Consider the following 27507-nt stretch of genomic DNA (forward strand, 5'->3'; position numbering starts at 1 on the left):
CCTCTGATCCTGCACTGCTGAGTTAGCGGCAAGCTTGCCAGTGTATGGAAGTCAAGACCAAAAGTCACAGACAGCGCATATTCACTCATCCATTTAATAAGCAAAACTTTTTAGAATGCATTACAAGTGATTTTTTAATCAGACATCAACTAAGTGGTATGAGAAAGGAGATACAGCAGGTACATGACAGAACTGTTCAGATCTGCTGGACTCAATCACTCCTGAGACTGCATTTCAACAAAATAATGGCTGCAATATTGCTTGTAGCAAAATGCAATTATCCTACCACTATCTCATCTGTCTGTTTGTCTTGTAACCTTGACACAGCTCATAATGAATAAGGAAGACTCCATTCTCAGGATATTTGCTTGGTTCTGATGTATCTGTTCAAAGTTTCTTGTGAAAGATAGCTACTATGGCTGTTAGAACACTAATGCCTGCGTAAAGTCATCAAAGTGCAGGTAGAAAACTTAAAACTTTCTACAGATAGCATCAAAATATTTTTGATTTGGGGGCCCACTTCCAAATACGTTTGCTGCCTAGCTTCTTAGAAATTTCAGCCTTAACCTATAGCTTCTTTGACTTCTAGTTAATATTTGGCTGCTAACCTAATAAGATATTTTTCCCACTTCTACACATAATGAGAGTGCCACACTAAATATTGTTATTCCATCTACAGTTATTTCACTGTGTGCAGTTTATTTTATTAGCTGAGATGCCATTAGATGCCATTGTCCAAATTCAACAGTATTGAATGAGTATTCAGTACGAAATCCCTCCCCTATCACCACCAAAATTACTCATAATCACATTTCAGTTATCTTTGAGGTTGCACTTCCATAATAGTTTGGTCACATATAAAATTTACTATGTGAAAACTTCCTATATAGACTACAAATTCTATTCTGCCATTTTAAATGTTTCTTTTCATAATAGGAAAAGAATACTCATATTTTAGCAAAAAGATTATGAGTGTGGAGAGTATTAAGTGAACAGGAGGAAGAGAGGGGATGCTACATTGAGCCAATATAAGGAGATGATAACATACCTTTACCAGCCCAAATCCCATTCCCCATATCTACAAAGTTTTATATTATCTACTAATTTCCCCTATGTCAGCTGCTAAAGGGAACCACACGAGAGATACCATAATACACAGAGATTTTTTCTTCTCAAAGATCGTAAGTCTCCAGAACCAGTGATATATATGTTCACTTACACACAAGCTGTTAATATATACAAGTGAGAAGAGAACCAGTATTTTTATCAATGTGGAATAGCAGCTGAGACAGACAACACAACCTCCGCAGAGGGACATATCCATATGTTGCACAACGAATGCCAGAAAAATAATACAGTATACGGGCTTCTCTCTGATAACTCATTTTAACTAGAGGTCAAAAAACATCGTCCATAAACATACGAAAGCTGATATAGCACAAGAGCTTAGAAAAACATTTGGAAAGTACTTGCTCTACATTAAACCCCAGACCTTCTTCTATTATCCAGTTAGGACATACTCTACCTCCTGTCAAAACTACATCCCAGGCCCCGCCACACACATTCATTATTTCTTGATCTTTCCTGTTTCCTAGTAAAGGCTTTTGAATTTGCTGCCAATTCAACCCCTGAAGCACAGATGGGAATAAAAAGCATCTTATCTCCTAACATACTATTCTATATCATGCTTTCTACAATTTTCAAGCTGTACAATTTTCCAAGCTGTATGGCATGCTTGTTTCCCTTGGGAGACTATATCACATGCTCACAGAATCCTAATATCCCTTGTACATATTCCTGAATGTATAGAATAAGGGGGTAGAATAAGGAGCCCTCTACTCTCATCTGTTTTCATCTCATTCTTTCATCAGCAGGAGGAAGAATTGCTAGAAAGCTGTTTTATAGGCTTCTCGTCCAAAACTTCAGACTGACTGAGGTGCCAGCAGGGAAGGTACCTTTGGCACTCTGTATTGGTGAACAGAGGAAACACATCTGCTCGAGCATCTTCATCAGAGGTCCATTTTGTCCAGAATTTTCTCAGTGACATCTTAAAAGTCAACTGCTCATTCCTAATGGTAAGGTCTCCAGTCAAAGGTCTTTTTATGCTACTGGCCCTCCTCTGGCATGGGTTTTGGCATAATGGGAGGAACATCTGGGAAAAGACAACTGCGGAAGTATTCTTTCTCAATGCAGGTTAACATACGTTACACCTAACTACCTGATTCTCTCTTCCTTGATCCTGAAAATTGCTATCTGTGTTTGTTTTTATAATGTCTAGGATTGACCGCAATACTGTGGACAGTAACTCCATGTGGCTCTAGAACCAGACTTTGACTCCGCTGTGTGAAACTTTAGGCCTTCGCATTGTGGTTAGCCACTTCTATAGAATTATCTCCATCTATCTATGTCTTAGCACACTCAACGAGCCAATTGAATTTGGTGGGAAAACTTTAGCTTCTCCCAGAGAAGGCTCTGAATTTGCACTGAAATCCTGGCAATTTGATTCATTATTATGTGGAACGAGCAGAAAAAAATATCATTTTGTCTTGCCATCATTTCATAAGCCACTGCCCTTTCTTCACCTCTCACATTTTACAAGGAAAATGGATAATTTGCCTGTGAATCATAGGGACTGCAAGCTGGCTGAAGTTTGTAAATATTAGGAGCAAAACAAAGGGCAATTCATTATTTGGAGAAAAGGTGGCTATTAGGATGCTTTTGATTCTAGCATTAGACTTAAATACTTAAACAAACATAAATAAAAATGAGTAAATAAATGTACTCCTTTCTAAATTTTACAAATACAATTAGTAAATAAGTTCCCATCCCAGTTCCGAAGCAGCTATGACAGGCCATATCTCCTCCTTGAAAAGACAGCAGAAATAAGGTACTGCGAGGTATAAAGTTTCAGATAATAATTCACTTAGCCTTTCAGATAAAACCCGTGTTTTTCTTAATTGTCCTCTCTAGATGACAACTACAGCTAGTGCATGATCACTTAGCTCAAACATTCTGTGAGCTGTTCAGAAGTCAAAATTCTTTGTATTTCACTCTCCTGCCTACACAAAAGCTTTCCACAATATCGATTAGGAGGTTATGAAAGTGTTCACTCTGGACAATCTGCCTGGAGAAAAGATATTGCAAACATCATGTGATATACTTTAAGGGTACACCTGCAGATTACAAAAGATTAAGTCAATTCTGTGCCAATTAACATTCAGAAAATATTCACTTAACCTTCTTCTTGGACAATAATATTCTCTTACTACGGCAGTATGACCAAATGCTGTGTTGAGATTTCACATAGATGATTGCCATAGTAGTTATATGCCTAGATATCTTCGAGGACCTGGGCCAAAGGAGTACCAATCCCTTTGAGTTTCAGTAGGACTCATTCTACAAAAACAATTCTTATAAACAATCTTGTTTCCTCCCATGACAATAAAAGAAGAAAAGCAAGTAGCAGTAGGTATCAGACACTGGTGAGGCTTCTGATGTTGACTTGTGTCACATTTTCACGAGGCACTTGGAAACATGGGCTAAATTAGCCTACTAGCATGATCATAATGGAACAAGATAATTATCGGTAAGCCTCTAATGAACAGCAAAGAGGAAGCAAGCATCGTTCCTCAAGAATTCACTTCAAAATACACTTCCAGAAATATAAGAGTCAGCTGGAGAATATTAGGAAAAGATTAATCAGTAAGATTATTGTAATCACTTATTACTTAAATAATTACTTAAATAATTAAGTGTCAATAATCAGCAGTGTAGAAAATACACTGTGAGAAAAATAATGAAAAAATACAGTTGTTGGTGCTATAGGAAAGACAATTGAAGAGACATATTATATACAGATTATATAATTTACAACTGAAAAAGTCACTGAAGGGAGGATAAAACCGTTCTCCATGTCTAGTGGAGAGAGTATAAGACTCTCTAGTTAGAATATCAGTGGTGCAAGTTAAACTGTAAGAAAATCTTAAGGACTGAAATAGAAGACTTCAAGTTGTGCAAGCTCTATCAATACGTTTTAACCTACTAGCACATTTCAGTCAGGATTCTGTGTTGGGCCAGTTGGATGAAAGGCCTCAAGGATTGTGTCACATTTACAAAATAGTAAAATGACACAGCTGAGTGTTAACATGTGAGCTTTCCATAGTACTACTACAGCTGACAGGAGCTGTGTGTTTGGGTGAACAGCTTTGCACAGTCTTCACTGAGTATGAAACTATTTAAACCTTCAGCTTCTCTGCTTATACCACCAGTAATGCAGGTGCTGGGTGATGTATATGCACACTGGTGTTGACATTGGTCCACTGACATTTAACAGACACTGAGGAATTTATTTTAAGAAGATATCATGTAGTTAGTAATTGACAATAAATCGTAACTAATGTTTTAGGTAGCAGCATGAATCTACTTGTGCTATGTATGTTTTAGAAACATAATCCCTTCTGCAAAGATCTTACATTTGATCCAATACTGAATGGACAGGAAACTAACATTGAATGAGATGCAAGCATTTGCTCAAGTTTACGCTATGGCAAAGTCAGCAATTGCATCTAGGATTCTAATAATATTCAACTGGGCCTCTCCTCCCCAGGACATCACAGTGCTGGGGCCAACATTCTTCTGTCACTCCTTAGAGAATCTGGTCTTGATCAATTCTGTCAATGGATTCTAGCATTATCTTAAAAGGAAAAGGCCCTAACAACAATATAATAGATCTGCTATTTGGATGATAAAACTTGTGAGAACACCGTGAACACGAAGCCAAGGGGGATCAAAGCACTGGTCAGTAAGGTAGCCTCACAGGTATGCAGAGAAGTCTAATTTTCCTATTACTTTCAGCTCATTTCACAGGGTAAATAAATGAAGTCACAAAAATCTTCCTCAGTTTGTCAGATTCCAAGGAAAGACACTCCGCTCCTTCCTGAGGAGAGAGAATGAAATTCCTGACTTCCCCTGAAATACACCATTGCATCCATTCTGTGAGTACAATGATTATCAAGTTCTATGTAATCTTACAGAAAGCGGCCTCAAACTTTATACTTATTCAGTTAATTGCTACTTATTTCAGGGAGGGCGAAGAGAAAAAAACAGAAATTTGGTGGAGAAGAATGAGGGGAAAGAGTAGAAAAGAGTGCAAATTGAAAAAGACTAGAAAATGAGCAGAAGCTGGAGAAGTCTGGGGATAAGAATAAAGGGATAAAGGGGAACGTGCAAAGATGATTCAAGATGGTAATCAGATTAAGAAATGGAGAAGGAGGAAGAGGGGGGTGATGGGAAGGTTGGAGTAGAGGAACAGGACAAAGGTAGATCTTGCCACAGACAAAATAAGGCAAATGAGAATATGAGGGACTGCAGCCTCAGGGAGAGGTGGAAATAGAAGTGAATTAAAAGAAGAAAGATAGGAAATGAGATTAATTCCTGGGAGCAAACCTGAAACCAACAGCTAAAGACAGTGGCACTTCTCCCAAAGGGGAGGACAGGGAAGTTACTTTGTGCTCAGACACTTGTTTCTGCCTCTAATTTGCCTCTAAGAACATTCAGAGTCACTAACTGAAACAACTTGATTCTTAGTAACTGACCCATTGACTCTCTTAGTTACATTAACTCATTTTCTTGAACAAGGTGCCAATATTCTGCTGTTGGAAATATCTCAGTCTTTCTAAACTTAAACTGACAGTGTCTGCAAAGCAGCTCTACAGGCAGGATTTGGGGGCACATAACATCTGCCTCCGCCCCTGTTTTCGCAGAGAACTTACAGATGCTACCTAGCCACATGGCTGGAGGGATACCTGCACATTACCAAAACACATGCAGCTCCATTCATGCAATTTTGGTCACTTAATGTGGGAAGATTCCGGCTTGTAATTTTCTAGCACCTATATGGCCCTCCCCAAACTACTTTTTCCCTCACAAATTGTATAGATGTAAGTACTGTAAAATAGGTGCCAACTCCAATATTGTAACTTGGCAAAACTGAACAGCTTCACACTATAAGTGCTCATAGGACATAACCGGAATTGAGCTGACCTTGGTCATCCAAACTATTTCAGATCACTGCAGACTGGTAAGTATGTTTACAAAGAGCTACAAACACAGGGAGATGAAAAATCGATAAGGTAGGAAATGATGGGCTAGGAAACACTTAATAAAAAGTATTTGGGGTTATATGTCATATAGAAGATACACAAGATAATTCTCATACTCATAACATAAGACGTTGGCTGATGTAGCCTCCAGAAATGACAAGCATCAATGGTCAGAAGACGAGAAATTACAAATACAAAAAGAGAGTAAAAAAAGAGATAAAACAAAATTTTGTTATTCTGCAGAGTATTTCTTCTTTTTATACTGTGGAATTGGCAACTATGAAGAGATATGATTATATCTATGTAAAGAGTTGCTGAAAAGAGGAAAATAACATACCCTACTGGAGATACGAAAAAAACTCGTTAGCATAAGGATGATTCAGTTAAGTATTAGAAGAAAAACCTTTTGAATGACATGGAATGACAAGCAGTGAAAGGGATTTATACAGAGGCTGTGGAGTTTCCATTGCTGGATGATTTTCAAAAAACATTGAACTGATTCTGTCAAAAATGATTTAGATATCATTGGACCTTTTGTGAAGAAGATAGACGGACTAGAAGATCTTTGGAAGTCCATTCCAATTATTTTATTATTTTTCTTCAATGCACACAAAGATGGGACAGAAAGTCTATTCCTCTAAAAATGAGTTTTCTTCCTCTGAAAATGAGTTTTCTCTATTTCTTTTATCATCTAGCAGCATCTGAAAGCTCTAATTAGTGACATAAGGACATGTGAGGTTTCCTAAAAGTTTAGGGTTGTTACACTAATAGCAAATCAGTGCATAATGTTCCCCATATGGATTTGTACAGTGTCTGAAAAGCATATATATTCCAACATACATATTCCAACACACTATAGAGTGTCTGGAAATACAGAATCCTGAGGCACAGACTATTTTAACTGTGCAATTATTTATTACCAATATTAACTTCATTCATACATTTGACTGCAGCTCTTTCACTCAATGGCCTTATCTGCCAGTCAGCCACACTCTCTAAAAGGTTAAAATCCTGATCTCCAATACATTTGTACAGTGAGCCTGCTATAGATGGTGTAGTCTCAGAGATAAGGAAAGAACTTGTTTGTACAGGTTAGCTTACAGCTATAATCTAAATAAATCGTGTCACTGAATTCCAAGAAAGCTTTTGATTGGATAGCAGAATACAGAGGTGAGGTAGAAGGTTTTGAACCAAGATGCAAGGCTGGGCTTCCAAAAAACATAGGTTTCATTCCTAGTTCTGAAAAGGACTTCTTAGGTCATTTAGGATGAATAGTTTTCTTTCTGTGTTCATTCAGAAAGTGTGGATAAAAATCATTTTCCTATAATTTGACCGTAAGTTGCTGGGACAAAAATCTAGCCCACACAAGTTAAGAGAAAAAGGAAAGGAAAGGAACATATTTCCCAACTGCAGTCTGTAGAGTTTGCAGACAAACTCTACTTGGTCCTAGGAAGCCTAAACAGGGTTAAATCTACAACCAGATAAATTCTCTGAGAATATAGGCAATAATGTCACTGTGACCAGAAGTTGGCCTTAAGATAAATAAATGGGTTTTTAGTATTCCCTGCAGTCCTTTGCACTAAAACGAAATCATAATGCTTTGTAATTACAGATAAAAGGAATTTGACAGGAGAGCTCTCCAAACAAGCCAAACATCCTGGAAAGTAAAAAAAAAGACCCAACAACTTGCCTACACATTCATTCTCCAGACTCAAGAATAACCATCAAGACATTTTTCTCATTATTAGCAGCTGTTCAGAAATCAGTACTAGATTCATTAGCTAAATCAGTAGGATTTCCCAGACAAAAAGAAAATGAATTATGGAAAAAAGAGTATTTAGGAATACATTAGCTACACTGTAACAATGCCACAAACAAAACCCTACAACTCTGGCATACAAAAATGATACAAAAACAAATGACTGGAAGACACATTCCAATTGTAATTGAAAAATTTAAAGGGTAAACCTCCATTCTTTTGACAGCACAGCAGATAGTCTCATGTACGGAGACATAAGCAAGAAAGAGACTCCTCAAAAAATCACACAGAATAAGGATGCAAAACAAGGAAACTTTATGCACTGCTATGTCTGTAATTCAAAGCAGTTCAGCTTTAAATTACATCAGTGGAAATTTTGCCATTACCCTACAAAGGACAGGGTGAATATAGGTGGCCTCAAGTTCTTTTTCCTCTTATTCTCCTAAGCCAAGGCACAATACATATGTGAAAACTCTTAATAATTACACAGCAACCACTGTTACAACAGTACATGTCAGTAATAAGTTTAAAGCAGCTAGTTTGGTTACTACTGGTCGTCTACAGGCAATAACACAGAGCTCACTGAGGGTTAACCCTGCAAGGGTTATCTCCTTTCTTGACCAGGTTTTGCAGTAGGCGCTGAGTTCTGGGCTGCTGCCTACATCAGACCCTTGGCTGCAGTGTAGCCATTCCTAACAGCTAGCGAGAGGCTGACAAAAGACAGAAGTCTTCTTTCAGGAAACCTGATACCACTCCAAGCTATTGGTGTTACACACCACACACACGCACTATAACATAAGTGCAAGCGGAATTTATGTCAGCAGTATAGAAATGCATGTAAAAAGCATAGCCAAGAATCATACTAATAAAGCATGCCTTTAAAGTTTTAACTGATGAAGTAGAAAAACTGATTAAAATTTTACTGCAAGTGCCTCACAATTACCATAGACAATCCCAAGCACATGAAGTCTCCTTGCAGAGAATTCACCATTAGGAAACAAGGATCAAATTAAGAAACTCAAATTAGCAGTTGCTATGATCATTTTCATCTAATTATTTAAATCTTTTTCTAACAATTCAAAAGAAAAGATACTGAATCTTTTCTAGGATGAACTCTTCCCTCTCAAACATTATACCTTCAAACATGAAATACTTTGGATTAAATAATACAAATTATAGATATGACTGAACACACACATCCGAAAAAAGTAATCATTAACTAGTCCAGAATTTCACACAAGATTTTGGCCATTAATTTTCCATCTCCTGTCAACACTTTCTGTGCTGCTGTTTTGCTTCAAGTTGTAGTTTGTATGAGAATTGCTATATTCAAATTTGTAAAACAACATCACAGTCTCTAATATAAAGTGTTGTGAGGTGCGGTGTTGAAAGAGGATACATAAAATAGGACTTTCACTCTCGTTTGTATCGGTGGGAATCCATCTCTCCTGACAGGCTGTGGGAGAAACAATTTCTGTACTCCTATATGCGCTAAAGAAATGTCACATTTCTTTTTATTTCATGATATTATCCTACATAGACAACCATACTCTACGCATGCTCTAGAGTTGGTTATTATATATAAATACATAAAAAGAACATCTATATGTTACATAGCAATTTATAAATAGCTTGTTTTCATTATGCTACAGAATTGGTCTTTCAATATATATAAATGTAAAACAATTATTCAGGTATTTCATCAGCAAAATTGTGGTATTTGCTGAATAATGTTGGTAAACATAATTTAATGAGTTTATATACATGAGCCTGACTCTTGAAAAGAAACAGAAATGTGCTAAAAGAAGTATCAGATAAAAAGCTTTTAAAAATCATTGTGAGTTGTAAACAAAATTAGCAAAATGCTTCATCACTGATGCCAGTAGGACCACTTTTGGGCTATTTATTTCAAGAAGAGGCAACCTCATGCCCTAACCTAATCATAATAGGATATTTTCCTACTGACCTCCATAAGGACTAGCTTATATCCATCCTATGACTCTTACCTAGCAAGGTATTTAAGAAGGGGCTTTGAACTTAAAGCTAAACATATGCTTAAGCATCTTATGGTACTGGAATTTAGCTGAGAAGGTATCTTTCTGAAACATGCAAAGTTACTTAAAAGAAAAGGACAGCACCTGAATTTGCTGAATTACATGACCAAATACAACAAACTGGCAGCTGATTTGTGTGCTGACCACAGTTCGCAGTATTGTTTTTCACAGCATTGACCTCTGTAGCAATTTGCTTATGTTGCAGTAACTGTTCTGACCTAACCTCTAAGAAGAAAAAAATCACCTAAAATCTTTTATTGTGGTCTACCATAATATTTGATGTTGTATTAATTTTATTGTTTACATTAAGAATTAAAGTAATTCTTAAGTAATCCTAGCTTGCAAATTAAGCTATTTTCTTTCTACATTTATCTTTTCCCTTTTCCAGTGGGCACTCTCTTCAGAAGCAACTGAAGTGACAAAGTTGTAAGGCAACTACAGACCTATCAATATTATTAAATATTCTTTTTTCTCATCTTTATTTATAAAGTTCAATTCATTAAACTTTCTGAAAAGGAAAAATGCAAGGAAAAGGAACAGCAAGAGTCTGACTGCAAAAAGGGGGAATAAAGTGAAGAGTTTTTACAAGCTAGATCTATATCAATAGCTAACCCTAGCTTTCAGAACACAAGAGTCACTGGTAACAAGCAGCCCTAAGTGGTGGTCTGAAAGGCATATATGAATTAAGATGATTTTCTGGGATTGCGTTAGGAAACCTTTGTAAATGTTTATAATGTGTTGAAATGTTGTTCTCATTTCTGTGTAATTTTCAATATGTATGATTTTTCCTTATCAGTGGTTGCCAGAGTGACCTCTTAAACCCATTTTTAGACTGAAAGCAGACATCTTTAGGTGCATAACTTCCTTATAGGGGGAAATCATTACTAGAGCATTTATCAGAAAAAGGAACTGCACCATACATAAATACATTCAAAATGATCAGTCTCTTCATTTTCTGTAATAGTGCTGCATGGTAAGGGGTATCTTGACTAAAAAAAAAAAGTGTAAGGAATATATTTTTATTTTAGTATGAGATTTTTTTTTCTTACGGCTATTGAACAGAAAGAAAAGCCACATTCTGCTCCTGGAGAGATCAATTTAAATTCACAAAATCATGTCCACTCAAACAGGTGATAAAGGATCAAAAATGTGGGGTTTTGTTTCCTTTTGTTCATCCTCTGTAACTAATAATAATAGTAATAATAATAATAAATGTAAGCAGTCTGTTGTAACAATCCCTTAAGAAAAACTCACAGCATATCTAACTAGCCTGTGAGGTTTTATATACGTAACATTCCTGTTGATTTCAGTACTAGTTGTTTTAAAAGGACGCATGGCTGGTATTAATAAAACTTCCACACATTATCCATTGATGAGCTTTCCATGATTTTCTCTCACCATACTATATCTTCCCATAAACAACTTTATGCAGCTTGCACGCACTCTCCAGCTTTGTAAGCACTAGCAGAATATACATCATTGGATAAAATATCTCCAGTTTTAAGGAAGGACTGCAACGAAAACAGATTTCATAAACGTCTAGAAAGATGGATAGCAAGTCAGACTGAGTTTAAAAAAAAAATAGATCTCATCTATCTACACAAAATCACCCACTGTCATTAAATGGGCTCTCTTATGTGTGTGCATACAGCAATATTATTCATGGTTACACCACAACATAATTGCTCACTGGATTTGAATGAGGTTCCCCTGAATATAAATGAAGAGACAAAGAGAAGAGAAAAGCAGCAGCTAAAGTCAGAAAACAAAAATGATTCAGTAAGATACACCTCCTTTTATTATGTGTGTGTGAATAAGAACGACTATTAAACCAACAGATTTATAACACTGGCTAAAATGAAGTACAAGACAGAAAGACATGATGCAAGTTTCCCCATTATGTTCTGCCAACACACCTCAGCCTTAACACACAGCATTATTGCTATTGTAACCCTAAGCCTCTTTTAAATACAGTCTGCAAATTGCTTCAAACTGTGTCAGACAAACTGGTGATTTTTAGGAAGACAGACAACTGCAGAAATCTCACAAATCCATGCCCTTTTATGCTGAGGGAAATCTAAAACCTAGGTCACTTGTGCTAAAAGGAGTCAGCCAGGCCTGTCAGATCCTTCAGCATGTCCACTACTGAGAACCGTAACAAGGAACAAAAGGGAATTTAATCTGCTGTTGTCACAGTGTTGCCTTGATTTTGAACAAACCCAAGCTGAGCAGCAATGTTCAACATCCAATTCTCTGTTTCCAAGACTAGAGCAATAGGATTATGCCTAAACCTTTTTGACAATCAGCTGCTGGAAATGCAAAAAAGATGAACACGTGACGCAATCCACTTAAACTGCATTCCCATACTGTAAGGGATCAGATCCACTGCACTATGGAAGCAGGCCTAAACCACCACAGAAACTGCCATGAAACTCTGATGGTAAAAAAATCTGACCAGAGAAGGCTTGAAATGAAAAGGCCACCTCATCTCTGACTGGAGACTAGACACGGCAAAAGCAAAGGAGCAGCCAAAGATGCACGTAGAAGACGACAAACAGGAAAAAGATATTGCTTGTCTTGGCTTGACGATGGTCAAGCTAGGGAGCTTCTAGTAAACAGTCAAGTATGGTCTTCTGCTGGAACAAATGGGGACAGGTAGGGACTAGCCACAGAAACCAGATGAGAAAGGAGACTGCAGTCTTTTTCAACTTGGGATGCTTTCCAGATAGATGGGACAGGTCTTTGAGAGATTTTCATGCCCTCAATAGCCAATGGCAGAAACAACACAACAGAAAATACATATTTATCTCTTAGAACACTTTCAGCTTTCCAAATGAAAAGACATTTTGTATTATTCAAACCTAGCTGTGTTCTTTTTCTTTAATGACAATAAACACTTATTTAGAAGTTTCTGAGATGCTGCTTAACTTGCTTAAATATAGCAATCAGGAAAAAAGAAAGCCAAACACATTTTGGTATTAATCCTTGCAGGAATTATTCAGTATGCTTGAGATGTAACATGCTAAAATTTTCATCATAGCATATTATTTGCATAGTACCATCTTCCAAAAATATAAAAGCTATTTATAAATACAACTACAACTGGAGGTTAAAATTATCTGAGTGGAAGCTGATCTTACTGAGCTTATAATTCTAAGTGAATTACAATTTATAATTTCGATATAATTTTTGCTTTCAAACCTTGCTGTCTTTAAAACATGAAATTTGATGGCAGATGGGATTCTCAAACTCAGTTTTCAAAACCTGAGATTCATTTTAATTGTATTCATTCCGATGTTAAATCTTGGCCAAACATTGTTAAAAAGATTAAATCAACTCAGGCATAAAAATTTTAACAGAAACACCTGTGTCATCTACTGAGTAATATCTGAATGAACACATCTAAAATAATTTCCACTATTAAAGCATTATGGATAGCAAATGTTTAACCACAGAGATAATCCTGAAGCAGTCCTACAGAAAGACAGGGTCAAGGGGGAAAAGAACTCAAATAGCGAAATAAGAATACTGTAGAATCACTCTGTATTTCATCTCTGACCATGGCCTAACAGCAGAAGCTCTGGAAAGCAAGTAAGAGCAGGGGAAACAGATCTACTTAGTACTTGCCCCAGCTTCCAGCAGTTTGTAGTTCACCCTCTTGAGCTAGTGGCATTATCTTGCTTTTCAAAAATACTCAATAGATTATTTTTCTTTCATATTTCCCAGCCACTTTAATTTAAACACATGCAAGCTTTTAATGCCCTCAACAACCTGCAGCAAGGCATTCTGTAACTTAACTATTTGTTTAATATGAAGAATAAACTGATGAAGTCAGAAAATATCTGATGCTGAGTAAATGAAAATTTGCATTTCTAAATGGCAACTTAAAGCTTATGGTCACAAAAAAATACAGGGAAAAAAGGAGGAGCGCAGTAATGCTAGTATACAAACACTGAAAAAAGCTATAAAGAAATGGGAACAGCAGAGATTTTCCACTCACAATGCACAGACACCTAAGAGCCTATGGCGACCTCCATAGTAGAAGTAGTCTCACTAAGAGTTAATTAAGAGAAGCAAGTCTCTCATTAGCAGTTTTCAATCTACTATGCAGAGGCCCACTTATTTTAGAAAATCAAAACTCTGATTTGAAAAACATTGGAAACATTCTAGACAAACCAGCACGGACAACCATGTGAAGGGAATAGTCGCTACAACTACTGAGTTACAAGGAGGCTAACGAGAGCAGTGATTTATCATTGTTTTACTATGACAGACAATACTTAAAAGATTCAGCAGTTGACATGATCCTTCTCCTTTCACTGATCACGCTGCTCAGTGGATCTCCCCTGATGGCTGGCACCTCATAGAGATGGTAATGATTACCTCTCTCTGATTTTGGTGCAAGTCCCCTTTTAATTTGACATATGGTCGTCCCCTGGGCAGGGAGTTATTTGAGGACAGACATGAGTTTAAACTTCAAAGCGAGGTAGCCAGAGCAAGAAAAGCAAGTCTGAGGCTAAAGCTATTACCATTAATATTAGTTACTTTGCTGAACTTCACTCTGAAAGGCAGAGCCAAGCGGCTTTTAGAAGAATTTATTTTCCAAAGCAGGAATGACATGAACAAAAGGAAAAATGACAACACCCAAGTCAATGCAATGCAAGTTAATTAGCTTCTAAAGAGCTTCAGGATGTAAGACTTTAAACTAGTAAGATAAATTTTATCCCTTTTCATTAAAAAAAAAAATCTTTAATGTCCTTGTTTCCAAGGATCTCTAACGGGAATGGAAGTTTGGCAGTAGTTCTATAGCTGGCAGCCAAGTCATCAGGCATAGAATGTTACTTTAATAATGGATAAATGACAACAGATTTAAAGTCAGCAGGTATATAACCTAGGGACATAGAAGCATTAATTAAATCAGTAAAGGGAGGCAGAAGCTCAAGAGGAAAAACCTGAACAAGAATTTGGAAAGCACTGATAATCCTTGATTTTTCTCTCTCCACAGCCTGTGCCTCCAGCAATTCAACCCCTAAGATATAAGAAAGCTGTGAAATGAGCTATCAGGACACCTGTCAATCCCTGGACAAGTTGTATCATGGTCAAAAGGTACTTCTAGGGCCTGCAGGAAAATAATGGAATGAATATATGATGTAGGATTATCAGTGTCTAAGCAACTGTAGTTTTGATTATTGCAGCAAGGAGGCTTAAACAGAAGGAGAAGAGTGATAATGGTAAATTAAGGGTTATAATTCTTAGTCTCTTCATTTCAAAGACTTCTTTTGTTTCAACTGCATTCCCTAATTTCCACATTACAGGAGACTTCATGTATTACAGGGAGAAGGAAGACTATTCTGCAAATTGTTAACTGAAGCTAGGTCAGGCGGTGCTCTTTTTAATTCCAGATCTGGGGCTTTAAAAGTCACACAGGTAAACAGGGGCATGCATATATCAGTAGAAGTGCCTGACCCTCTCTGAAGAAGTGATACAGAGTGAGAGGGGAATAAGTGAGATTCAGAAGAAATCTGAAATTTCTGATTCATTTATTAAGTTATCACTAAAGACAAATCCAAGGAATGTCCTAAGATTCGATCGTACAAAAAAGTATGTATATATACAAAGTATGCATACACTTTATGTAGAAACTACTTATTTTACATATGGGAACACAATTAGAAAATTCAAACTATTCATTATCTAGCATCTATGCTAACAGATTGACTGAGAACGGCTAGTAAATGAGAATTAACTTCTACCTTTAGTCTAAATAATCTATACCATATCAGTTCAATTTGTGAGAACATTCAACACATTTTTCAGTTTCCGAGCAAATTAAACACTTGTTCTCTGGACATAGATCTGTCACCTCACTATCATCTGAAGAAGCATTTTGCAAATGGTTAATCTATATGGAAGATTAATGCTGTCAGTTTCTTAGGTCAGGTGAAATTTAATTAAGACGATGGTTAAGTGGAAGACGAATGGTCCTTTATGTAGAAGCATGTTCTACAGAGCCAAAAATCATTAGCCTGGAGCAGGACTTTTTGCTTGTATTTCAACACATTTTTATTACATGAATGTAACACTTATGAAAGGATCTGACTTTATATTGACTTTTAGCAGAGCAAATGCAACACAAAAGATTGCCCCACCCTTTAGCAAAGAACTGGAGCAAAGAGGATAGGGGATGGAGCATTCTGGTAGAGAGAAATATTTATCTTATTAAAAGAGATAGACAATCCTTGAGATTCTGCATGTTCAGAACCTGATTGACTCTTGCAACTTCTTGAAAATTCTTGCATTACACTCATTACCTCCTCTGTTCTTAATTTATGCATATGAATAAACAAGATGGATACATAACATCGGAGGATAAGTAAACAGACCTTTCTAAGAAAGGAGCCGAAAATGCAGTTGGGTTTTTAAAGCATTACTATTTTCTCAAATTTGTTTTAATACCAGAACTATACAAAATATGTATCAGTCTTCAGTGAAGTGAGCCTGCCATTATTAGTACATGCACCACAGTCTGTTCTGAATTCTGAGTGAAACTGAAGCAAACTGAGGAGACACCAGGACCAGTCTACTACTCTAAAGTGGTCAGCACAAGTACTGGATTCAGATTTTAAATCTAAGAGTTTTAAATGAGGATGCAAGTTACTTTAGAATGTTTTGAGTGCTAATTTGCACCATGGATCTCATTAAATTAGATCTCTGTGATCTAATGGAAAGAGCTACCTAAAAATGACTAATGTAACCACCCAAGAATACCAGAGAGACATAATCCATTTCCACAAGAAACCTGTTCTTAGATACTTAGTACAGTTCAAATGATAGGCATTTTCCATTGTCTTTTTCATATACTATTGTACATTCAGAAGAGGATTCTTTTTCAGCCTCTTACTCATCTATACTACCCTCAAACTGAAGGAGAAGTTTTATGCTTTTGATGCCTTTTCCACTGACACATATGAATTGCTTTGAATACCCATTCAAATGGGTATTCAATGGCCTGAATGTTTAAAAGATTTGGTAAGAATTAGTACTGCTTTTTGGTAAGTTTTCCTGAAAAAATTTTGAATCAATAGAGAGAGTGTCTGCCTATGTGTGTTTGTGAGTTCAAGACTTAATTACTGCTATGTGAAAAATGTATGAGAAATACTTTCTCTACTCCTTTATTAACAAAATTGTCTCGTTCGTATAGCTTGTAATTTTAATAATTCAAATGGCAGATACATTGCATTATTGTTTAAGGTTATTATGAATAAAAAAACTTGTTTCCTTTTTCGCTTTAAACTGAAATAAAAGAAATTAAACTTGTGTAAGGCGTACTTGTGAGTCATCTAAGGTTCCTATGACTTCAGTGTTAAGAACATATATTTATGTGTCTAAAATGAAATATAAATATTTTAGTAGAATCAGAATCACTGTAGATTCAGCAAAACAGTTTCTATGAAATCAGAATAAGAGTTAGAATATGTCTGAAGTAAATTATGCTCATAACAGAAATCTCAATGTCAAACGTGAACTTTTAATAAACAAAGTTCTTTAACTATCATGTCTTTACATACTATCAACATTTATCTATAAGAAAAACTATTCTTTCTAACAAAATAAAGTACATCAAAAACCCTGCACAAGTCACTAACTCAAAAATGCTTAAACTTCTGGTAACTTCCTGTCATATTATGTATGTAATAAACCATACTGTTGAGTATTTATTTCTTATTTATGATATACAAGCATCTTTTTTTCCCCTGCAACAATGCTTCCTCTTCTTACAGTTTGCGTTTTTACACACATTCAAGTTGTGCTTCTTTATCATTTGAGAGGCAATACTTTTATGGGCCCAAGGCTAAAGACCAAATAGTCTTCAGATATACTGGAGCTTACTTCTGGATGTCAAAAGCTAAAGGAACTAGGTCAAACCCAAGGCAAAAGTTCAGATCATAGCATTAACAGAAGTAAACAGATCTTCTGGCAGTGACATTGTTAGCTTACTCAGTGATCTTTCTGACATTTACTAGGATCAACCAAATGCTTTCATTTGCAAAACAGGTCACATTCCTAAAAACGGAAAGTAATAAGAAAATCTAAATCCAAGCTGTTCACTTCAGGAAAAAATATTGTTATTTAACGTATCCATTAAATATTACTTTGCCTTTCAAGCTACTCCCTCTCCAAAATAACCCCAAGCAAAATTAACATAAAAAGGGATGTTTGGGAAAGATATTTCAAAATATTTGTACTACAGTGAAAACCTAGCCAAATCATGAAATTTACTTAGTTTAGCTTTGATGCAGGTCGAAAACTCAGAGACGTATTCTCACCAGTAGAAATCTTCTATTAGTGGAGAATCTACCCGGAGGAAAACAGATCAAAACAATTCCAAGTGCTAATTATGTTGCGCATGTGAAATTGCTCCCCTTTCATAGGCACAAATAAAGAATAGACAGGTTTTTAGATAAACAACTTATCCAACATGAAATTAGAAATATACATCCCTGTTGAAGAGAAAATAATAGCGGAGCTCATTTTTGATTCACTGAAAACAATTTGGGAGTTTAGTTAAAAAGGGAAAAGGACACATCAATTATACACGACTTGTGCATTAATGGCAAAGCTAATCTGCATATCTGTGTTGTACAGAACTCTCTAGAGTCCATGTTAAAGAAAACAACGTGAAAAAATGGAAGACCTACAAATGGAGAAACGAAAACATTTGTGAAAAGTAGTCCTACTGCACACTAATCAATCACCTGGCAAGTATGTGATGAACATACATAGTAATTTCTAGAGTGTAATAACAGGTAGATAAAAAAGGTGATATAATTTTGCTAGCTCTGCTCCTACATCTGGAAAGCAGCCATTCATTCCGATGATGACAATTATACCCCTGGGCCATCATTGCTAATTAAACCATTATCTTTCCTATTCCATTTTCCCCCCAGAATTAGATGCAACCAAAGACAGAAAAATAGAAGGTAAGAACAGGAAACTAGATTCAGATAATTTTAAAAGTAAAGTGAGGTAGACTGAGATATTAATGTAATCCCTTGAAAAATCAAGCATGCTTCTGCCAGCAAGAGAGACGTGACAGTTTGCGAGGTAATGTGTGTATGACCATAACGTTGCAATCGAAACCTCATGCCTTTCATAATTCCTGAAATTGCTAGAAAAGTGCATAATACACAAACCAGTAGGAATACTTTATACATATCAGCACGTTTTTACAGGTTGCTGTACAGCCTATTTCAAATTCAGAATTAGTTAGTTTTGTTTCAAAAAAGGAACGCAGAGCAGTTCCCTCTGTTTTTTCATTAAAGACAAAACTTTTACTTTGAAAAACAAATAACACTTGCTACACTACTTATCCAGAACCAAAGTCTAGCCTAACACTTACAGGACTGTGTGCACAGTGGAAGCTGCCTGGATATGCAGTGTTCAACTCCCCCAAAAGACATGCATTTCCAGAGACAAACACAAAAGTTAAAAGGGAAAGCCAAGTTGAAATGTAACATACAGAAACTGATCTTAGGACAACTTTGGAGCCCTTAAACTACTGTCTGCATAATGTGACAGATGGCGGAAAGCTTCAGGTGAACGGACTGTCTAACTAAGCTCAGTTCTTTTTGCTAAGCATAACACATTGCTTTTCTGAAGTGGCTGGTGGATGCCCTTGCCTATGTTCTGCTCTCCTGAAGGCTAGCTCAGATGCCAGTTACTGCTGGACAAGAGTCCACAAGAGTCCACTCTCAGGGGTCCTGGAAAGCCTCTCAGTACAGTACAACACTCTCCAGACTTTCTTTTCTTACATAGTATGAGGAACACAGAGCTATATGCAAAAGCAGACCTAACAACAGAATAGCTTTGAAATTAAAGCTCTCACTCAAAAAACATCACTGAAATATTGATACGATATCACCAACTTCAGTAATAATCAGTGCTCAAAGACCCCAGTGTTTTGTCTTTAATATTCAGTGATATGCCAAATGCTGTACTAGTTTCAGAAATGCAACAGTGAGAAGTCAAATACCACCACGAAGTGTTTCTGCATATTATCCTTCTGCTATCAGAAATACCCTTGTATGGAACCTAGCTGTAGGAAAGAACTCAGTATCCTCCCAAAACATTCATACCACATCAGCTTAGCTCCCTCTCATTCCCAGAGTGATTATTAAAACTCCACAATATGCAATAGTTTGAAGATTTTCTTTCCCTTCCTTAGTGAAATAGTAAACTTTCTGTATAGTTTCTGATGATAGGCCTCCTAACCTCTCTTAGTTACAAGTTGCTCTTACAATTGCAAGATCACTAGGACAGGGGTATGTTACAGGAAGGAAATGCTGCAGAACAGAGATAAACATGAAGAATGGTTACGAAGAATGTTGGCAAGAATGAAAAATAACAGATCACTGTAGCACCCCAGCAGGAATCAGGATGTGGTTGTGCCAGATTCTATATAAACAATCAAAGAGATCATTCTTATCCTAATGTTTGCACCACCATTCAGTTCCAGAGATTCTTGCCAGCAGGGACAGCTTTAAAGGTGGTTGGAATTCTCTATGTTTCCTTCTTCAGCATCCCTCTCTTGTGGCCAGAAAGTCTCCATGACAATACTTTGTTGACCATTTTTAGCAGCTCTGAAGTCTGTCCAAAACTAGCATCTCACCAGGAAGTGCCTTTGCCCAAGTACACACCAATGGGAAGCTGAATTGCACACAAATGAATAAAACCCAATGCAGCCATCTTACAAAGGTTAGTTCCCATTTAATTTTCCTTTCATTTTTATAATAGGCACTTAAGGTTTCATCTTACCATTAATGAACCTGCTAGGCTGACTGCTCAGCAGATCTTCACATCAGCACCCAATAGGGAGTCTGCTCATCTTGAAGACAATCTGCTTGCTTCAGCCTCATGGTCTGGAACAGTACAATTAGTGAGGCCTAAAGAAAAGGTGGAGTCTTCAAATCCTGAAGCATTTTTACAATGGATCATTATCTTTTATAGCCTGTAGCTTAACTTTTAATTGCCAAGAACAATCTTGCTGTCTGACTCTTCCATAAAGAGGGTTTGTGGAAGAGAATGGTGGCATCCATCCATTCATATTAAATTTTTTCCTCTACAAAAAATGTCCCTCACTACAGAAGCATGTGAAATGCAGAAAATGAATGTGAGAAAAGCAAAGTGGAGAAGCAAGAGGATTATATCTCACTGCTGCAATTTAAAAAGGGAAACAAAACATCCAGTACTTAGGGACTATGTGAATCCACACTTGAATCATATTAACTAGTAATCTAATGCCCTGGCACACTTTCTTGGGCTAAATACTGGAGGCCAGATTTAGTATCACACACACCTGCAAGCCTAAGCAATGGGTATAAGGCACATTCAAATCACAAATGCCTGTTGTTGCACTGGGAGTCTAAATGCAAGATCTAAAAGGTAAAAATGAGTATTGTACAACAGTCTTCTAATCTGCAGCTCTTTGTTCGCTCATTATACCTTTCCCTGGTAATTCTTTAAGGACTGACGTGTCCTCAGGGAAATGTTGCAGTGGCACCTTAAGAGATTATTGCCCCAAACTGTCAACCTCATCCTTTCCACAGAGGTCACCCTCAACAGTGGCTGAAAAGAATATGTCAACCTGTCAGCTGAGAAAGCTGAGGTGCACGCACCCACTGTATTCTGTCAACTCTAGAACAGGGACATTGAACTATGGCACAAAAAACATTGAGTGGTGTAATGCCAGGAACTGCTGCAGCAGGATTCATCAGAAGATATCCGGATCCTAAACATGAACCTTATCACAAGAGAGATTAATTTATAGTGTTTTAGCTTAAGTACAACAGGATATTAAACCCATGAGCACTCCTGCTGAAGTTAGTCTAGCTGTGCCTAGTCTTAAGATACTACTTGCTTAAGCACCTTGCTGAATCAGTTTTAATCCCTTACACACTGGTATTTTTGAAGTAATTAATGAAATAAATGCTAGAATATACCAGCATAAAGCACCCTGGGACATCGCATTACCTGAAAGAATCATGTTCTTGATGCATGGTTTCTGTTTTTAATGAGGTATGCCAACTAAGCAGAAAATACAGAGATAGAAGCTCTAATATTTCAGGAAATGAGAGAGTTAGTCTCAGGACACAAAGCAGTATTTTCCTGAGGGTTGACTATCCAATGATTGACAGTAGGCTTCTTGTACTTTGCAACAGTCATGGCCATAGCAGATGGACAGACAACAGGTCTGACCAACTGTAGAACTTCCTGCATGCTGTCACTTTCTTTCAGGGATGCATTTAACATATGTCTATGCATCTTCTCTTTTAGATTTATAACTCATATTAGAGTGATTAATGCTGGAGTCTTCTCAGATGGCTGGGAAACAGAACGTTTGTCTACATGCAGCTATTAGTATCACCCTTCACTGACTTAGTACACTTCTCCATGGGACAGAAATGCATACAAAAACAGGGCCAAGGAGCTGGCTAAAGACTTTCCATCAGCACAAAAATTGACCAAGTGACTGTGGTGCTGGAACAGGGAGCTGGAGGGGAGAAGATATGTCTTCTGAAGAGGTGAGCTCACTGCTTTACTGTGACCTGAAGACTGGAAAGAGCAAATAGAGTGATAAATCTTTTTACAAAGGATCATTCCATCCCTTCCCTTCCCACCTTGAGCAGTAACTGGATTGTTTTTCCTTCAGCAGCTTTCCAAGGCTTTGGCATAAACAATGAATGAATAGGAACTTGGCTATTTTTAAATTACAAGTAATTGGTAATCCTACCTCTACCAAGAACTAGATCTACAAGCTAGCTGCATCTTTTTTGCCCTAAACTGATATTCAAACTCACAATCTACACTTCACAGGAACATTTAGAAAGGTCCTGAAAAGGTCCCAAAGCTACCTGTTTCCATGCAAACCTGGCACTAACTGTGGAAATCTCCATCTTCTCCCATCTCTCATTTGAAATAACTTCTGAAACTGGGAACTGTTTAAAGATTATCTTCTAACTCATGCCACTGCAATAACACCTCACCTACAATAGACAGTAAGGGAGGAAAAAAAAGCTGGTCAAAGTAATATTTTGAAATACACTAGCCTTTCTCTCACCTCACAGAGGAAACAACGCAGTTGCCCAGGCGTGCAGTACGTGGCAGGCACTGCTACGATAGTAGGGTAATGTGTGCTATCCAGGAGTTTATAGGCATGTCTTACCATTGCAAAACTGAACGTGGCCCCAGGCAACATGCAGTGGAATAGAACGGAATATGTTCCAGTAGTGGCTACTGCACCAGTAGCCCCTAAACTTTTCACTTAATGTTTTTTACTACCCTGCAGTCACAGTAGCAGTAATTAATTCTGAAAGAAACTGCCTGAGGATCAGTAAAGCCTAACCAGCTAAAGAGTGTTATAATACACATCTATACGTGTACAGATATATGCATATAATTGATAAATATATATACATATCAATCTGCAATGCAAACTTCAGAAAATGCAGAACTGAAGGACAAATTAAAATGGACTTAAATTTAGTCTTTCCCATCCCTCCTGAAAGAAGCAAAATGTAAATACATTATTAAAAGGGTTGATTAGCACATTAATTCCAGGAAAATTAGAATATAGATAAAAATATAAAATTATATTTAAAGGATGAAGAGAGAACATTAATAGCATGAACCATACACTCTAATACAAAAAGAGCAGATGTATTTTCAAACTTACTAACTGAGAAAAACAAATATGTAGTCTGTCCCTGGGAAAACATTGGTACTAAGCAGTTATGACTCTTCATACAAAAACTGCTGATAACACATAAACGTTCTTAGATCTCTTTCATTATTAGCAAGTACACTGAAGAAGGTTTTTCCTTTCATGTATTGCAGAAAGAAGGTCAGGAAGTGGAATCGTTTGTTGTAAATGCTACTGAACGGGTTGGTTTTCTTACTCCTCTGGCAACAAACTAAAACCGTAACCTCATGCTACCCATTTTTCTAGTTAAAGAATCGCAGAAAATTTCCACTTTTAACTATTAGAGAGAACACCTTTTTTAGTTTCAAATTAAAAGTAGAGATATTCCCCTATTTCTTCATAAGGTATCTTTTTGGCTCATTTGGTAAAATGTTAAAAGATATAGTATGTTATAGAATAGATTGGTCAAGAGTTGTCTAAGTCAATAAAAAGTGAAATAAAAAATACCAACAGTAAGATTTTTTTTGTCCCTGATGCTTACATAAGAGAAGATGTACTTCCTGTAGAAGAGTCATCAGCTAGAGTCCTAAGTTCATGAAATATTTTTAGTTTAGAAGAGACATCTTCACTTACTCTCACGGCAACTTTGTTTTCCATTCCACAGAGTTCTAATCCCAGAAATCCCCACTTACACCAAACATATAATGCTACCTTGCCTCTGAAATCACTATGCAAGCTGCAAGACCATCAGTTGTCTCTAGTGCATTCACACAGGTGTAAGAGACAGCAGATATTTTCTTTTTTCCCCTCGCTCTTCCACTTTGTAATCCTCTGTTTATTTCAGTTTTATTCCGCTGCTGACTTTTGTTAATCGGGTTTCTTTTTTTAATTAAAATGTAAATGTGTAGTGATTTCTATAACAATTGACCCCTCTGCAGTGCAACAGAACTCCTTCTTTATATCATGTTAGTTTTCTTGTTGCAGAGCTCAGGGAACGAACTGTCCATCACCTAATTAGCTCTAGTTAACTCCCTTAACTCTAGCTACAAGGGCACACTGCCTGTATAAGAAGGCATAATCATACCTATGATTAGCATCTCAGTTTCAGAATCTATGTAATAATCATTAGGAAATATAAAATCACCAAAAATACACACACACACAACCCACAAACAGGGGTGAGAGAATGAAACTGTCTATTTTTTCAGCTACTGCAGCCAAATTGTTATTCATTTGCCATGGTTATAAAGGATCAACTTTATATTTTGAAAACTATCTACTTTATAGAGAAAAATTCTACTTTACTGTATAAAGTAAAAATACAGTGAGGCAGATTTTTAATATTCTTATTCTAATCTGTAAAGCAGATTTTTATTATTGACTAATTTTTTCCCAACAGATTTTTCTATCAAATAAAATTGTACATGTGAGACTAGCAAAGACATTTTAAAGACAGCTAAACCTCATAATTTAAGTCAACTAGAATCAGTGTTTCTGTTACAGTATGTGCACTGCTCTCCAAAGGGAGGGGATTTAAACTATGATCTCATTCCACATAAGCAGAACTTATTCCAATGGGGTGTAGAAGTTGCTGAATTTCAAAGCTCAGAAGCCAGACAGTTGTTCTTAGCCCTAGGATCAGGTTTCCTCACAACATATTAACTCAAGAAGTGGCTAAAGGTTAGGTAGAAGCTGCAAGTGAAACAATATGACAGTTCACAATTTAAAACCTAGGTTGTCTTAGGTGCAGGGGGATGACTAGTTGCATTTGACATCTGCTCTACAGATACTACACCAGTAGAGAAGTTTACAGGATCAAAACTGTGCTTTGAGGCTAAGAACAATGGATGCACTTCACTGATGACTTAAATCAAACTTTGATCCAGAAATTAATCGTTAACTCATTATCTCTATCCAGCACTAGTATCTGTAAGCTGCCTCGTACGGGTCACAGGATAATTCAGGTTGGAAGGGACCTCAGAAGGTTATCTAACCCAGCTTCCTGCTCAAGGCTTCCGCCTGCTCAGCTGTTTCCCCTTTCTGAACTGATTTTTTTTTTTTTTGATACTAAACTTATGCAGCAATGTTTCACAGATGTATGTCTTAAATAAAATCAATTTAGGAAGGAGATTACATTCAAGGATATTATTTTGGTCAGAGTTAAGGAAACAGCAGCACCACTGTCTTATAAAAAAATAACTAAAAGCATCTAATACAGCATTCAATTTAACATGGAACATAAAGTATTAGCTTTAAGGCCATATTGACTTTTCTGCTAGCACTGTAAATGAACATAAGAAAGAGTTAACATTAAAAATTAAAATGAAATAAATATGCTCACTAATGAACTAATATATGTGGGTAAGGTAACATCTGCTACTTTGTTTGCAATGTGTCAAACATTAGATATGCCAAAATTCATGCACATGTTCTGATGGAAGTTGGAGAATTTGATTTATTCACCCAGCAGAAAATAGAAGATTTTTTTAAAGTATGTCATGGCAGAGCAATATCAGACTTGAAAGTGCTCATAGAGAAAGGAAGATTTTCTTATTTAACAAAGAGACAGCCCTGCCAATAACTGTTGTTAGTTAAAATAGAAAAGCAGTCCTTTAACTGAGGTGATGGCGGAATAAGGAAAGACAATGACTAAGATATCTTTGAAGATGTTCTGACCTACTTTCTGTGTTTCAACAAAATTTTAAGTAAGGGGTGATTAGTAAACTGCACTGTGTCAGGATGAACCCTGGGAGGTAATAAGACTCAGCTGCTTTCTTCCTGTTTCTCTTCTCTTGTCAGATGATCTTAACAGAAAAAAGCCAGCATCCCCCACGCCAGTCTCGATCTACTTTAACAGAGAACACAGGGAATATTGTCTGCTTCTTCGCAATCATTTATTCCTACATAGAAAGTCTTGAGAGTGATGAATTTCAGAGGATTTGTTAGAGTTTACTTTAGATGGTAAACAGGAAGATTCTATGCCAAAACCTATTTTTACAGCAGTAAGTGAAAATGTGAAGCCTATAACCTGAAAGGTGCCTTTGAAAGAGGTTGCAAATGGATCTAATGCCCAATTTCTTCTGTAACTGTGTAAACTGTCCAGACAATTATTTGCTGTAACAGATACAAATCTTGAAAGCTTATTACATCTACGTGAAACATTTAACAAGAAACTAGACCAATTTTTCTTTTCTTTGTAAAGTTCAGCAGTTCATATTAACCAAAATGTACTTTTAATTTGCTTTCATTCCACAAACCAGAAAGTTGATAAATAATGGAAAAAAAATCCTAAAAGGCAATAAAAGAACATTTTCATCCCACTTGTTTGCATTCTTTTAAGATAAATCACGTCTCACAAGATTGCTAATGTGGAGTAATTTTTTGGTTTAAGTTGTTTTCATACTAAATATCTCAGCTGCTTTAGCCTGTGAATTTAAAAAAAAAAAACAACACATTTTCATCTCACTTTGAATAAGTGGGAAAACATAACTCACTTGAATAATCTATCATATTATCTCATTTACTTATTACTGTGGCACTTTCTATGATGATTAAAAATGGCTATGCAAGTTATCGCCTCTAAAAGAATATCCCAGATCAATCTATGGTAAGAACATATGGTAAATAACCTATGATATTTAGAATGATAAATAACTTCTGGCAAACAACAAAACCAGTGAAAATTAAATTTAAATAAGCACTCCTCTTGTGCAGGGAAACAGGGAACTTTATAAACACAAGATTTCATTTAAGAATTTGAATAGCAGAGCTGTGAAAGTTGTTTGGACACTAAAATGATGAGCATAATATAAGGACAGAAGGGTGGATGCTGTTGTGAAAAAATACAAACTTTCCTTGTAGAGTATCATAGATAACATCAGCTCTTCTTGAAGC

The 27507-nt window shown here is 36.5% G+C and overlaps 1 protein-coding gene across 2 annotated transcripts in view; it reads left to right on the forward strand.

The window, feature by feature from the left end:
- Positions 1-17153, forward strand: part of SHISA9 (shisa family member 9) — a 216872-nt gene extending 199719 nt beyond the window's left edge. Inside the window, exons 4-6 of one of the 2 annotated variants that reach the window (XR_011134641.1) lie at positions 1872-2075; positions 4855-4994; positions 14920-17153. Coding sequence is in view for 1 of the 2 variants with exons in the window: in XM_068908119.1 (XP_068764220.1) it covers positions 1872-2044 (173 nt within the window). In the remaining variant the exon portion in view is untranslated. The remainder of the gene's footprint in view (positions 1-1871; positions 2076-4854; positions 4995-14919) is intronic. The other variant, XM_068908119.1, reaches the window with a different exon arrangement.
- The last annotated feature ends 10354 nt before the right edge of the window (positions 17154-27507 follow it).

The sequence above is a fragment of the Struthio camelus genome, chromosome 15, assembly GCF_040807025.1.
Source record: "Struthio camelus isolate bStrCam1 chromosome 15, bStrCam1.hap1, whole genome shotgun sequence".
Classification (NCBI taxonomy): Eukaryota; Metazoa; Chordata; class Aves; order Struthioniformes; family Struthionidae; genus Struthio; species Struthio camelus.